Source organism: Benincasa hispida, chromosome 11 (assembly GCF_009727055.1).
Source record: "Benincasa hispida cultivar B227 chromosome 11, ASM972705v1, whole genome shotgun sequence".
Classification (NCBI taxonomy): Eukaryota; Viridiplantae; Streptophyta; class Magnoliopsida; order Cucurbitales; family Cucurbitaceae; genus Benincasa; species Benincasa hispida.
Window position 1 is genome coordinate 40,889,112 of NC_052359.1, and position 16,468 is coordinate 40,905,579.

At 33.1% G+C, this 16,468-nt stretch overlaps 1 protein-coding gene across 1 annotated transcript; it reads left to right on the plus strand.

Moving 5' to 3' along the window:
• The first annotated feature begins 719 nt into the window (after window positions 1-719).
• Window positions 720-1,802, plus strand: LOC120091839 (zinc finger A20 and AN1 domain-containing stress-associated protein 5-like). Its single transcript, XM_039049981.1, has one exon. The coding sequence runs from the start codon at window positions 906-908 to the stop codon at window positions 1,413-1,415; it is 510 nt and encodes a 169-aa protein (XP_038905909.1). The 5' UTR covers window positions 720-905; the 3' UTR covers window positions 1,416-1,802.
• Window positions 1,803-16,468: the final 14,666 nt, after the last annotated feature.

Consider the following 16,468-nt stretch of genomic DNA (forward strand, 5'->3'; position numbering starts at 1 on the left):
GTTTTTCTAATTTAAAATTAAGATTTATCAAACATTATTTTACTTCTATAAACTACAACAATTCCAAACAAAGACTACAATGTGTTTGGTAAACAAATACTAAATTACCGTGTTTAGACATAATAACTAAAATAAACTTAATATTATTNTGATTTTATTAAATATTATATTTACTTTTAGGAGAATCTAGATTTAAAAAATGGTTTCATGAAGGTGTGATTTAAAAGTGATTTGAGTAGATTTTTACCAAACAAAAAAAAGTGGCTAAGATTTTACTATAATCAAGTATCTATTTCTCAAAATCAATCCCAAAGGAAACTTAATTATCATTTCACAATTTCATAGTTTATTCCATTTAAGTAATTTTTTCGAATTAGAAAAAAAAAAATTATATTTATATTATTTTAAAAAAGGTTCCGGACGAACAATGATGGAAACTAAAATTTCTGTAGACGAACTACCTATTGACTCAGACGAGCCAATGAGCATTGTAAGGCGGTTAACATAAATAATCATGTGGCTAAAGTAAGCGGGCCCACGGAAATAAAAATAGAAAGGACCACAGGCAATAATTTTCCTTTTTTTTTTTAACGAAGGGCTGCAACGTCAGAGCTAATCCAGGACCATCAGAGGGATAGGAAAGTAAATAGAGAAAGAAGAGAAGGGTATTTATGTCAAAGAGGAAAAAAAGGAGAAATTGTTTGATGCGCGTGTGTATGAGGCCCATATTCTATCGCCCTTCACGACCCCTTTTTCCATCCCTTCATATTACCGCTCCTCGCTTCTTCCTCCTTCGACAAATCCCAAAATTCATTTCTGAATTTTTTGGTTTTCTTCTCAATTCTTTGTTGTTGTTGTTGTTGTTGTTGTTGATTTTGTTGTAAATCTTGAATCCGATCGGAGATATGGCTCAGAGGACCGAGAAGGAGGAGACGGAGTTGAAGGTACCGGAGACCATCACGTTGTGCGTCAACAACTGCGGATTCACCGGTAATCCGACCACCAATAACATGTGCCAGAAGTGCTTTAACGCCACGACGGCCACAGCAACTACCACCGCTACGTCGTCTTCGAATAATGGAATATCCGCGTCTCGGAAATTGTCCGGTGAGAAAAGTTCGAGATCTAGATCTCGATCACCTGTACTAATGGATTCCGTTCGTGACAGTAGCAGGAATATGTCCGTGGATCGGTTCAAATCTGAGGAATCTGCCAAGCGTCAGGTCAATCGATGCTCCGGATGCAGAAAGAGAGTCGGATTGACCGGATTCCGGTGCCGATGTGGAGAGCTGTTCTGCGCTGAGCACCGGTACTCCGATCGCCATGACTGCAGCTTCGATTACAAGGCCGCCGGTCGTGATGCGATAGCAAGGGAAAATCCAGTCGTCAAAGCGCCGAAGATCGTTAGAGTCTGATTTGTATAAAAAAAAAAGTCGAAAAAGAAGGAAAAAAAAGCGAGGATAGAACAATCATATTTGATCTGATATGTCAAATTTAAGATCGTGGACTCGAAAGAAAAAAAGAAATTTCTACGGAATTTGAAGGTTATAAAATCCTGCAGTCTCTCCCTCGGAGATTACAGATCTATTGAGAGGGAGCGAGGAATTTGTGGTCGAATATCATGATCATCGTGTTTGATTGATAATTATGAATTATCTCTTTTATTTTTAATTTTTCGATTTATATTTCTGCTTCAATCCATACTTCTTCTTCTTCCCCCTCCTTTCTGGTTTCTGGAAACAAAAATTAGAACATTATTTGTAAGTTTCTCTTCAATATTCAATCGATTTCGTGTTCTTCTCTTTCTCTGAATCGTTCTAGATGGCAGATTTTGTAAATTCGATCGAAATTTCTGGGCCGATGGACTTTTCGTTAATTTCCCGGGTGGTTGGGAACTAGGAAATGCAAAAACCATGGGCCCGGCGATAATATCGTGCGATAAATTGACGAAGTACGAGATGATTAAAACGCGAGAACGACAAGCGAGATACCGTGATTATAATTGGCAATCGGAAGGGCGAATGAAAAGACGCCACGTGTAGGTTTGGACAGATTGTACAGAGCAGTTTGTGATACCGATGGGCCGGTGAAACAATTCTTTTTTTGCGTAAAGAGGGGAAAGAGCGGTGGGATGAATTACACGTGTACGAAGGTTGATGAAAAGGAAGATCGGACGGCTGTGGTGGGATGGAAGTACGTGGTGGCGCGTGGACAGTCTGGCAGTATTGTAAGGGATAAATTGGAAAAAGGGATATTATGTGAAATGAAAAAAGGCTGTCAACAAATACAATTTGTCTACCACATTATTCTTTTTTCTCTCCCGTTTTTATATGAAAAAATAATAATTTATTCAACATCAAATACTAAATGTTATCTTATTTTTAAATTTTGATTAAAATACCATTTTTACTTCAATTTTAGTTCATATATTTTCAACGATCTAAATTTAGTTTCTCTATTTTTAATTAATCTTAAATTTAAACTTTACCAAAATTGAATAAATAATAAAAACAATTTTGTTGTAAGAAAATAGAATGCGTATAGTTTCAAATTTATGATAAAAATGCTAATAGATAAAAAAAAAAAGTTTTTAGAAAAATAACAATTACTAGTTGTAGGAAATAAAATTTAGATATATTGAAATGAAAGTACAAAAATTAAATTTTAGAATTTTATTAGAAATATTATTGTAATAATTATGTTTAATAGATTTATTAATTATTTTATAGGTAGAATATGCTAGATCTATCATACATCAGTTGAAAGTTTAATGTCTTTTTTCTTTTTTTTGACATTTTTATAGTCAATAAATTGAACAAAAATAGAAGCTGAGAGACAATTTACACACAATATTATGAAAATTTAGGCCGGTTTATAACTCTTTTGTTTTTAGTTTTTAGTTTTTGAAACCTATGCTGATTTCTTTTCAATCTTTCAATTATAATTTGTATGTTTGTTAAAAGAAATACTTAAACTTTTATAATTTCTAAAAAAATATTTTTTAAAAAAATAAAAAAGTTAATTTTAGTTTTTGAAAATAATGGTAAAAGATGGATAACAAAACATAAATTTTAGTTTTTGAAAATAATGGTAGAAGATGGATAACAAAACATAAAAACTAAGAGTGGAAATAGTATTTATAATTATAAACTTAATTTTGAAAACCAAAATTTTAAATACTTATCCAATAGGACCTTAGAGATCAAAATTGCTATTTTTCCAATACTGGAATTATAAATATCTGTAGATGTTAGAGTTGTAAAATAGGAATGACTTATTTACTTCATTTGCTTCATAATTAAATTTATTTGATTTTATGTTTATTGAACGTTTTTTTTGTCAGTATAACATATTGGAAGATATCTAGATATGAAGATGTGAAACCTCCGACTACAAAAAAGGAGACCCTTACAACTCACGTCAACAAACTTAGCATATTGATTTGAAGAGTGTTGGGTGGAATAAATATTGAGGGTGGATTTGAAGTTCTACGGATTAAACAAATTTTCTAATAAAATAATTTTAGTCCATGAAGTTAGAGATAGATTTAATTTGGTTGCTTGAGTTAGGCAAATAAACCTTGAAAAATTAGTTTCATTTTTCTTAATTTCCTTTCATATTTTAAAAACCAATTTAAAGACCATCCTTGTTCATTCATTTTTTACTACTATATTTTACTTTAAAAAATTCTTGATTTCTTTAATTAAAAGAATATACAATATATTATTACATAGGTCTTTTGTTTTGTCTTTTAAAAGGAATAATTTCTTTTTGTAATGCAACTTACCCAACAAAGAAAAATAAAAAGAAAAGGAGGGGAGATGAAGTTGCAATTTACATTAAATTTTCACCAAATGTATTCACATCAATCTTTCTTTATTTCTTTAATTTTTGTTTTCCCTTTTTAAATTTTTGGAATTGTGGTGGAAAATGGTTCCAAAGTTCATCCTTCCTTTTAAAAATTGTTATTTTTACAACTTGAAAAAGAAAAAGAAAAAGAAAAAGAAAAAGAAAAAGAAAATAGGGAGAGAGAAAAAGAAAAAGGAAAGGGATTTGTTTGGTAAGAGTTGGTTTTAGAAGCCACAAATGAAATGTGGTATAGGTGGATGTTGGGTACTTTTCTTTTTATCAGGTGGATGGCTAATTGCTGAGAGAACAATATACTTTCAAGTGCTTAAAAATAAAAAATAAAAATAAAAATAAAAATTGATGTGAAATGTGGGCCCAAATAGTGCCACTTGTACTCTTTGTAGGGACCATAATAAAATAGAGAGGCATGGGATGCCATCTCTATCCTTTTTTTTTTCTTTTTTCTTTTTATTTTTTGGGAAATCTCTTTTTTCCATCCCATTATCTTTTTGTACATTCATATATGAAATCAAACTTAGGTGGGTACCACAATTTTTGTTATTAATCTTCCTTTTAAAACTTTAGTCATACACTACTAAACTTTGGGTTTTAATTAAACTCCTAAATTTTAATAAGTGATTTGATTTTCAAGGAAAATCTGTACTAAGAATCTAAATTGATTCACTCGTCATAGTTCTTTAGTACAACAATTGTATGGATGGAGAATTAAACTTTCGACCTCTTAAAACGAAGTGCATGTCAATATAATTGAACCAAGTTTACTTTTGTTATTGACAACCGTTTAAGAGTTTAATCGATTCATGTCACGTACTTCTCAAAAAGAAATTACATGTCGCATACAATAATTTTTCAAATGGAACATAACAAAAGCTACAAATTGATACAATTACGAAAATTTTAAGTTTAAATTGATACAATTGTTGATTCAAAATTTTAATTGATACATTCCAAAATTTAAGGATATAAATCAATATTTTCTAAACTATATATGCTTACCTATTTTGGATACATCATAGGATGCACAACTCTAACCAAATAGGAAAAATTAAAAATATATATATATTTTTAATATGTTTAAAAACTTAAAAAGCATATATATTTTTTAACATGTTTTTTATGTTACAAATTCTCTCTAGGAAATGGAGTAAACACTATTAAAAATAGGTGTAGTCCAAGATACATTAAATATTTGAGAATTTTTAAAAGATATAAAAAATGTCAAACTATTTACAGAAATAGTAAAAAAAAAAAAAAACACCAATGAACACTTATAGTTCTATCAACATCTATCAATGATAGATTTGTATCAGTTTCTATATGTTACATTTCTATCAGTTTCTATTATTGATAGACACTGATGAACTTCTATCAATTTCTATTACTGATAGACACTTATAGACTTCTATTAGCTTCTATCATTGTTAAACTTTTATCCGTTTATATCATTGATAGACTTCTATCAGCGTTTATCTCTAACAATGTCTATCGCAATTATAATTAAATTTTGTTATTTTTGTAATTTTAAAAAAAAAAATTCTATTTTTGAAAATTCTCTTTAAATATTTTTATTTTTCAAAAGTTGCCTAATTTTCAGGACTGCACCAATTTTCAACTTAAACATAATATATAATTCTATTTTTATAACAAACGTTTTGGAGTCCCGTGTACACAACTTTCATCCTCCTTTCACTTTAATTCTTTGAACTTTTTATTAACATTTACATAGAAATTTGTTTTTGTCATTCTCATGAATTTTCTAAAAAAAAATTATTGGACAAAAATTCCATCTCTTAATTCATTTTCATATTGAGTAATTTTGGTGTATTGGTAAATATGTTTGGATGTGATTTTAAAACGGACAACATTATTCTTATACGTGTATTTAATCATTCAAAATCAAATTTGATGGTACGAAAATTATATTAAAATAAAATATTAAATTAAATTAAATTATTAGAAATATATTCGAGAGTGAATTTAAAAATAATTCTAATCATGATAAAATTGAAAATGGATGAAACAAAAAATAGGGTTTAAAATTTTATTGGGAGTAAAAGTAGTGCTTAAATTTGAAAAATTGACACGTTAGTAATGGATACTAATGGGATGTGCATTGCAATGAGAGAAATTTGAAACAAAACTAATGCTTAGTAAATAATAAATATAATGCAAAAACTCATTACCTTATTTATTTATTAGGGGATTTTTAAAAATAGAAAAGTAAGGAAAAATATCTATACAAATAGTAAAATTTAATTACCTCTTCCTCCTCTATTTATAATTTTGTTGGTAGTTCAAACATGTTAATTAGTTATTCTTCAATTATAAAATAGTTCAAAAATGTTAATTAGAATGACCACAATAGACAATGGAAGGTCAAATTATAGACCAAGTGATAGTAGTTTTTGATAGTTTTATTGCTAGTTCCAAAATAGTAATTAATGTGTTGTAAACGGGAAGACCCTCAGACGACGAATAGAACAACTGTAAACGGTCAGGAAACGGCGAGCGGACAAAGAACGAAACCTGTAAAACAAAAACTTGTTATAGGCTGAGTCGCAGACCATACTCTCTTTAAGATGTTTCGCGACTCTACCCAAATGTGCAAGCAGGTCAGAAATGCTGCCACGTCGTCCCCTAGATAAAACAACCTGACCGGAACACACACCCTTCTGATTGAATGCTTGGAAACCAGAAGCGGAGAGAAGAAAGAAAGGAGAATGATGGGAATGGAAGGAATAATTCTGAACTATTGAAGGATGCGCCTTTTATAGGCAAGAAGATGCGCGCGCGGAAGACATACCCACCTGCCCATCATTCGATCGGACGGCGGCGACGCGCATGTGGGATGTCCATCGAACCCACATTGGTCTATCTCCTTACTCCCTCCAAAACATGGGTACTCCTTGGGACTTAAATCCATAACCCAAGGTTGAAGTACAAAAGGGAGACTTCCTTTTCAAAATTCTCCAATGTGGGATTCTCCAACCAAAGGTTGGTTCCCTCTTATTTTTTTAAAAAATAAAATTTCACCCAACAATTCCGCACTTGAAAATTTATACATAAGAGAGAAAAAAAGTTTTTCATCGAGTAGTTTTAGTCTATACAACATCGTGCATAAGCAAATGTATCTTACGACTTGAACCTTTACGTAGTGTAAATGATTCAGAATATACTAGAGTAACCCTTGGTTTTGAACTCTATCTCTAACAGCATCTCACACAGAGTGTTATTAGGGTGTAGTTCGAAAGCCCGTGCTTTAGGGCCTAGCACGTGTATCCAGTTTAGTGAATGCTCTAGAGATTTTGCCTAAAAAACTCCATGGAAAGTGGCCCCCACTTCCACATTCACATAGGTGAGTCTATCAAGAGTACTCTTGTAGCTAGGTACTCCACTTGTCATCAAGTATAGATCTCATTAAGAACTGAGTTCAACCTTTCTTATACTTCAGGATATCATGCTTAGACTCTAAGTTATAGGAATGGAACTCTGTGTTTGGTTTAGCATGATTCACTATATATCACTTGTGATCAGTTATTACCCGTTGAATCTTTTTTTGAGATCTCCAGTCTACAGGTTGGGTTTTCCTTACAGTGATTCATCTTTCTATAGGCATGAGTCCCATCCTTAGTTTCTGAAAACCTTCTCTATGGTCAGTCCTTTCGTCAAAGAATCTGCCAAATTTTCATCAGTCCGTATATGATCCACTCTAACTGCACCAGTAGTGAGAAACTCTCTAATGGTATTGTGCTTACTACGTATTTATCGACTCTTTCCGTTGTAGTAACGGTTCTGAACTTTTGCGATTGTTGCAGTACTATCGCAATGGATCAATATGGTTGATACCGGTTTTTCTCATAAGGGAATCTCTGATAGCAGAATTTTAAGCCAATCTGCTTCTTCACTAGTTGTCACTAGTGCTATCATTTCTGACTCCATCGTAGATTGGGCTAAAATAGTTTGTTTCTTGGACTTCCAAGAGATAGCTCCGCCTGTTACGTTAAAGATATAGCCACTTGTAGCCTTTGAATCATCCGAAAGAGAATTCCAGTCAGCATCCCTGAACCCGTCCAGGACAGTGAAAAACTTCTGATAATGTAATCCTAGGTTTTAAGTTTTCTTCAAGTACCTCAAAACCCTTTCTATAGCATTCCAATGCTCTTTACTAAGTCTGCTTGTAAACTAATCCTACAACATAAGTTATGTCAGACCTAGTGCAGTCAACAACGTATCTAAGACTTCCTATGAAGCTTGCATACTTAGATTGATTAACACTGTCACCGGTGTTCTTAAACAACTTAACACTAGGGTCATAAGAAGTACAAGTTGGTTTATATTCAAAGTAATTATATTTCTTTAGAATCTTTTCTACATAGTGAGATTGATCCAAAGAAATTTACTTTTCAGACCTAGTCACTTTTATACCTAAGATTACACTAGCTTCTCCTAAGTCTTTCATGTCGAAGTTTTCACTCAATATTAGTTTTACATCATTTATGATGTGCAAGTTCGACCCAAAGATAAACAAGTCATCTACATATAGACACATGATAGTGCAAAGATTATTTTCAAACTGATAGTAGATGCATTTGTCACTTTCATTAGCCTTGAAATCTTTAAATAGGATTAGGTCATCAATTTTTTCATGTCATTGCTTAGAAGCTTGTTTCAATCCATAGAGAGATTTGTCTAATTTACACACCTTATTTTCTTGACCATGGAGTAGAAAACCCTCAGGATGTTCCATGTAAATCTCTTCTTCAAGTTCACCATTTAGGAAGGTGGTCTTTACATCCATCTGATGTACTACGAGGTTATAAACGGTAGCGAGAGAAAACAGAACACGAATTGAGGTAATTCTAGTGACAGGGGAAAAGGTGTCAAAGAAATCTACGTTTTCTCTTTGTCTAAAGCCCTTTTCCACTAACCTAGTTTTAAACTTGTCGACAGTTCCATCAGGTCTAAATTTCTTCCTTAAGATCCACTTGTACCATATTTCCATGCAACTTGGGGGTAGATCTACTAAGTGCCAAGTCCTATTTGATTCAAGTAAGTCCATCTCATCATTTATGGCTTCTTGCCATAAGTTCGCGTCTACTGAGGACAAGGCAACTTTTAGATTTTTAGTGTAACGACCCGACCCCCTAGGACTCAAGCTAGGTCGTTACTAAATACATGCATGCATGGAACTTAAAATGACACATTTTTATGGTAAAATAAATGCTAATTAAATAAGGTAAGTTCAAAAGCCCTTCATTAAATTCAAATATTAAAAACAACAATAGGGTACCAATAAATCATAAATATTAATAAATAAGTCTGAAAACAACTCTTAATAATAAGTTTCAAACATCAAAACTGAAATTTAAGCAAAATATGAAAAGAAATCTAAATCTCATGAGCGGAAGCATAAAACTGGTCCCCAGTGGCTCGTTCATGGATTCCTCTTCTCATTCGCCGGTGCGTCTCTACCTTTACTTGAAACATAAACATGAAAAATGGTGAGTATAAAATACTCAGTAAGTAACCCCACTATTAGGGTCAGGCTAGACATCTATATCCTTTAGATGCCTACCACTGATGGAAACATATAAACTTCTCTAGTCCTCATGAGACACATACATACATGAAAAAACTGATTTCTGCCCTACTGTAGTTAAGTATGCCCACTATCTCTAGTAAGTCCCGTAGGACCCACAACCTCTAGTGAATCCCGAAGGAAATACAACCTCTGGTAAATCCCGAAAGAAACACAACCCCTGGTGAATCTCGAAAGAAACACAACCCCTGGTGAATCCCGAAGGAAATACAACCCCTGGTGAATTCTGAAGGAAACACAACCTCTGGTGAATCCCGAAGGAAAACACAACCTCTGGTGAATCCCGAAGGAAACACAACCTCTGGTGGGCATCTAACTAATCAGTAAGGACATTATCACGATCTCAACATCACAAGTATCATAACATGGTTCTATAATATAAATATACATCGTCATCCTAGTCCCATAACATACATATACATATCATCATCCTCAGATCAAATATACGCATCTAGTCTTTTAAATCCTCATATCAGTAAGGCATACATAAACATTAAACCATCATCAAATCATCAGTAAATCATAACTACATTGCCTGGCACGTGGGCAGTTCCAATAGTAAGATTACTTACCTCGATACTAGATTCAGATATTGATCCAAGTGACAATCTTCAATAATCAATCTTTGATTCAATTCCCCAACGAAGCCTAAAGCAACACCACCTCAAGATTCCAATCTCCAAAATCTTCCTTCAATCAGACCTTACTTCCAACTTTTAATCCTTTTCTCCCTTAAAATTTTCAATTCACAAAGAATTTAACTCACTCACTTCCACAATGAAATTAATTCTTGACATTAATTTTCAATTAAATTTGTGTGACATTAAAAGTCTAATTTCCATAACTTCCCTCCAATTAAACCATTAAATTGAAACACCCCTTCCTTCTAAAATAAAACTAATTATTGACATTAATTTCAAATTTAATTTGTGTGACATTAAAAATCCAATTTCCATAACTTCCTCCGATTAAACTTAATTGAAACACCCCTTCCTTCCAAAATAAAATTAATTCTTGACATTATTTTCAAATTAAATTTGTGTGACATAACCCCCTCCAAAGTAAAATTAATTCTTGACATTAATTTCAAATTAAATTTGTGTGGCTATAGGCCCCCTTCCAAAATGTAATTAATTCTTGACATTAATTTCAAATTAAATTTGTGTGACATAAAGTCCAATTCCCACAATTTCTCTATGATTAAACAATTAAATTGAAACATCCCTTTCTCAATAATTGAATCTCAGTAATCCAATTAAATTTCCAAAATTAAAAAATAATCTCGAATATTACAAAATATTGAAATTACATTACGAACAAAATTTCGGAATGTCACATTCTTCCCTCCTTAAAATACTTTCCTCCTCGAAAGTTCATTCCTAAAAAAGCTCCGGGTATTGGGCCCTCATCTCATCCTCTCGCTCCCGGGTAGCCTCCTTGAACTGGTGATTCCGCCACAGGACTTTCACAAATGCAACCTCCCTACGGCGCAATGTCTTTACCTCTCTGGCGAAAATCTCTACAAGTTTCTCCTCGTAGCTCAAGTTATCATTCTACTACAATGGCTCAAAGTCAACTACATGGAACAGATCTGTCACATACTTTCTCAGCATCGAAACATGTAAGACATTATGAACTGAAGAAAGTGATGGAGGTAATGCCAATCGGTAAGCTACGAGACCATTTCACTCTAAGACCTCGAAAGGTCCAATGAACCTCGGGCTCAACTTCCCTTTCCTTCCAAACCTCAAAACAGCCTTCATAGGTCCCACCTTTTAGAACACTTTATCACCAGTCTCAAATTCCAGGTCCTTACATCTCACGTCGGCGTAGCTTTTCTGTCTGCTCTGAGCTGTTTGCATATGAGCCCTGATCTTCTGTATTGCCCTATTTGCCGTCTTCACTAACTCAAGTCCTAGTAACTTCCATTCACCAACCTCATCCCAACATGTAGAAGACCTACAACATTTCTCATATAAGGCCTCCAATGGCGACATGCTAATACTAGTATGGTGTCTAATAATATAAGCAAACTTCATGAGATGCAAATGAGAGTCCCAACTCCTCGAAAACTCCACTCACAAGCACATAACATATTCTCCATTTTTTGGTTCAAATGCTTTATTTGACCATCAGTCTGTGGGTGGAAAGCTATAATAAATTATGACTGAGTATCCAACACCTTCTAGGAGACTCTTCCAAAAAAAAAAATGGATGTAAAACGTGGGTCACCGTTTGACACAACTGAAACTAGTATCAAAAGAGGTGTGTCAATCCCCTTCCATATATAACTATGAAACTTAATATGCCAAAAACCAACAATACTTTAACACGTTCAAGTTGAGAACTAAGAAAATTGTCGTGAGCATAAGGAAGTCTTACCCACTAAAAACATATATCTAAGCTTACCATTCTATCTCAGGGAAAAATTCATATGTGAAGTGGAGAAATTGGTCATGCTATATAATGTGTCATCTGAAGATATGTACTAGAAAAAATCTGGTCAGCTGAAAACTGCTTCTACTCTAGAAGCACCGACTATAATGTCTTTCTTAGGGTCTACATGTATCAGAATAACTCTGTCTAATTAAGTCTCACATTCACGAGAAACTTATCATGAGGCTTTATACTGTCATGGGCTATAAAACTTGCTTAAGTCAATCCTCATATTATTCTTTAGCCTTAAAACAGTCACATATCATTACTTAGACCCTGCTGCAGATGAGTCTAAAATTCCCTCTAAAAATGAGGTTTTAAAATCCCTGGATGTTAAAGCATCAGTCAATTGATAACACATTTCCATAACCTCATAATAACCGTAATTGATCCTTGAAGTTAGTTTTTACGATCAAACCTTATTGATTCATAAGTTATAGCTTGAATTACTCGTACTTCCTAGAGGTAGTTAACTCATTGCCAATGCAAGGAAAAACATACTATCTTGTACTGCTCCAAACCCACCTATAACAACTTCTTGTTATCAACTCAACTTTATCCTTTATGCCAGTGGTGATATTGGAAGATCCAATTTACTTACTTTTGTGCATATACCACTTTTGTCTACCTCGAGTTGGATTAATTTTCCTTTTCAACCAAATTGATGGTCTTGCTAGTTCATGTTTCAAACTTGCACCCTACGTTAAAATCCCTTAAATCTTACTAATGCCCTCAATGGTTTACCTCTTAACTAATGGAGCCTCAACATACCATGTCAATAGTTCTTGAACATTTACTGTTAAAATCCCTTAAATCTTACTAATGCCCTCAATGGTTTACCTCTTAACTAATGGAGCCTCAACATACCATGTCAATAGTTCTTGAACATTTACTGTTAAAATCCCTTAAATCTTACTAATGCCCTCAATGGTTTACCTCTTAACTAATGGAGCCTCAACATACCATGTCAATAGTTCTTGAACATTTACTGTTAAAATCCCTTAAATCTTACTAATGCCCTCAATGGTTTACCTCTTAACTAATGGAGCCTCAACATACCATGTCAATAGTTCTTGAACATTTACTATTTCTAGTAACTCCATTTTAGCTTATCCCTTCTCAACTTTTTATTTCGGTAACAGATTCTTGTGTTAAAACAAACTTCCATACCGATCACCTATATAAGCTATCTTTCCATCCAACTCATATTCTCCTAAAGTTCCACATGATAATGAGATATTTTTCTTTTACACCAAAACAAATTCCTTGTAACCCCTCATATCATGCCTCCAAACTATACTTAACTAGGAGTTTTGAACACATTAAATTCCTTTCTCTTTCCAAAAGAGTAAACTTTCTTGGATACTTTTTTTTTTCATTTTCCAAGTGGAACATAATCTCTTTACTAAAGTATATTATACTTAACTACTCCATAAGTCTTATCTCTCTCACTAAGAATTTTCATCTTGTAAAATTCTCCTTTGCCAATTTTCATGCTTTTAAACTCCAAAAGACTTTCGTTTGTTCAAATTTGTCCAACTTTGATCTCCTCATCACAATAAGGCTATGGATTTAATTAATCTAGGTACTCTAAAATAATCCTTCAACCCAAACAAATAACATTTTACTTTAACCCCTTTAAGTTTAAACTCATGTCCAACTATTTTGGCTTCCTTTAATGACAACAACTTAGCTAGATATTTCAAAAGAATCCTTCATATCACTACACATACTTTACATAGTCCATCAAGTCGTAGTATTACCAAAGTGATTATGACTTATTAATCATTTTCAAAATTCCTCTAAAATGTTTGGTTTTAATATCTCAAAACCTTTAATAAATCCATAGTCTCTTCTTTTTCTCCTTCTTATCCATAAAACAACTTTTAACCTTATCCTTGATTATGTGGCCTGTGAAGGAATTTATTTATACTAACACCAATTTCACTACTCAACAAAAAAACATAACACTATCCTTAATGAATTCTTATCTAGACAATTTTATTCCTTGGCTGAAAATTTTAAATACCTTTATTCTTAAATTGTCATAATTCTACATAGTTTCATCAACTTTTAATATCTCTAAACTGAGATATATATTTGTTTTTTTCTAACAGAGTTTCCATGAGATAAATTAGTGTCAAGTGACCTCATAAATTTCATTTTTTTCTCCTTTTGTAGCGTTGTACCTGAATAATTTGCTTATAATAACTTTTAATGAGTCATTGATCTAGCATTAGAATATAACTAGTGCATTTAAGCTAAACAAATATTTTAACGCACAACTACCATAAAACTTTTAATTGATAAGACATACCTGACGATGAGGAAGAATCCGTTCATAGGGCCATAGGGACAATCTGTACTTACATAGTAAGTCAGTCTACAGAACCCAAAACATGGGCTCTTATACCAACTGTAACGGCCTGACCCCCTAGGACTCAAGCGAGGTCGTTACTAAATACGTGCATGCATGAAACTTAAAACGACACCTTTTTATGGTGAAATAAATGCTAAATAAATAAGGTAAGTTCAAAAGTCATTCATTAAATTCAAATATTAAAAAAAGGAATAGGGTACCCATAAATCATAAATGTTAATAAATAAGTCTGAAAACAACTCTTAATAGTGAGTTTCAAACATCAAAACTGAAAGTTAAGCAAAACATGAAAAGAAATCTAAATCTCATGAGCGGAAGCATAAAACTGGTCCCCAGTGGCTCGTTCATGGATTCCTCTTGTCATTCGCCGGTGTGTCCCTGCCCTTACTTGAAACATAAACATGAGAAAGGGTGAGTATAAAATACTCAGTAAGTAACCCCACTACTAGGGTCAGGCTAGGCATCTATGTCCTCTAGATGCCTACCTCTGGTGGAAACATATAAACTTCTTTAGTCCTCATGGGACACATACATACATGAAAAAAAACTGATTTTTTCCCTACTGTAGTTAAGTATGCCCACTATCTCTAGTAAGTCCCGTAGGACCCACAACCTCTAGTGAATCCCGAAGGAAACACAACCTCTAGTAAATCCCGAAAGAAACACAACCCCTGGTGAATCTCGAAAGAAACACAACCCCTGGTGAATCCCGAAGGAAATACAACCCCTGGTGAATTCTGAAGGAACACAACCTCTGGTGAATCCCGAAGGAAAACATAACCTTTTGGTGAATCCCGAAGGAAAACACAACCTCTGGGGGGCATCTAACTAATCAGTAAGGACATTATCACGATCTCAACATCACAAGTATCATAACATGGTTCTATAACATAAATATACATCTCGTCGTCCTAGTCCAAAACATACATATACATCTCATCATCCTCAGATCAAATTATGCGCATCTAGTCTTTTAATCCTCATATCAGCAAGGCATACATAAACATTAAACCATCATCAAATCATCAGTAAATCATAACTACATTGCCTGACACATGGGCAGTTCCAATAGTAAGATTACTTACCTCGATACTAGATTCAGATATTGATCTAAGTGGCAGTCTTCAATAATCAATTTTTTAATTCAATTCCCCAACGAAGCCTGAGCAACAACCACCCTCAAGATTCCAATCTCCAAAATCTTCCTTCAATCAGACCTGCTTCCAACTTTTTAATCCTTTCTCCCTTAAAATTTTCAATTCACAAAGAATTTAACTCACTCACTTCCACAATGAAATTAATTCTTGACATTAATTTCAAATTAAATTTGTGTGACATTAAAAGTCAAATTTCATAACTTCCCTCCAACCATTAAATTTGAAACACCCCTTCCTTCCAAAATAAAATTAATTCTTGATATTAATTTCAAATTAAATTTGTGTGACATAACCCCTCCTCCAAAGTAAATAATTAATTCTTGACATTAATTTCAAATTAAATTTGTGTGACATAGCCCCCTTCCAAAATGTAATTAATTCTTGACATTAATTTTCAAATTAAATTGTGTGACATAGCCCCCTTCCAAAATGTAATTAATTCTTGACATTAATTTCAAATAAATTTGTGTGACATAGCCCCCTTCCAAAATGTAATTAATTTCTTGACATTATAATTTCAAATTAAATTTTGTGACATAGCCCCTTCCAAAATGTAATTAATTCTTGACATTAATTTCAAATTAAATTTGTGTGACATAAAGTCCAATTCCCACAACTTCCCTATGATTAAACAATTAAATTGAAACATCCCTTTCTCAATAATTGAATCTCAGTAATCCAATTAAATTTCCAAAATTAAAAAATAATCTCGAATAATACAAAATATTGAAATTACATTACGAACAAAATTTCGGGATGTCACATTTAGGATCTTCTTCTACATTATATGTCTGGAAGTCATCCCCGAAATCCTTGGCGGTTCTAGTTCTTTTGCTTCTTCTAGGTTATGGGCCAGTTTCCTCTATAGAGGTAGGATTTCTAACTAGAATTAGACCATTGGATCCCAAGCTCCCACGATTCCTTGATTTAAAAGGAAATCTATCCTGAAAGAAGTCGACATCATTTGACTCAATGATCACTTGATTTACTAGATCATAGAACCTATAGGCTTTACTATTTAAGGTA

Coding starts and splice junctions, on each gene's coding strand:
- LOC120091839 (XM_039049981.1), top strand. CDS start 906: ATGGCTCAGAGGACCGAGAAGGAGGAGACGGAGTTGAAGGTACCGGAG.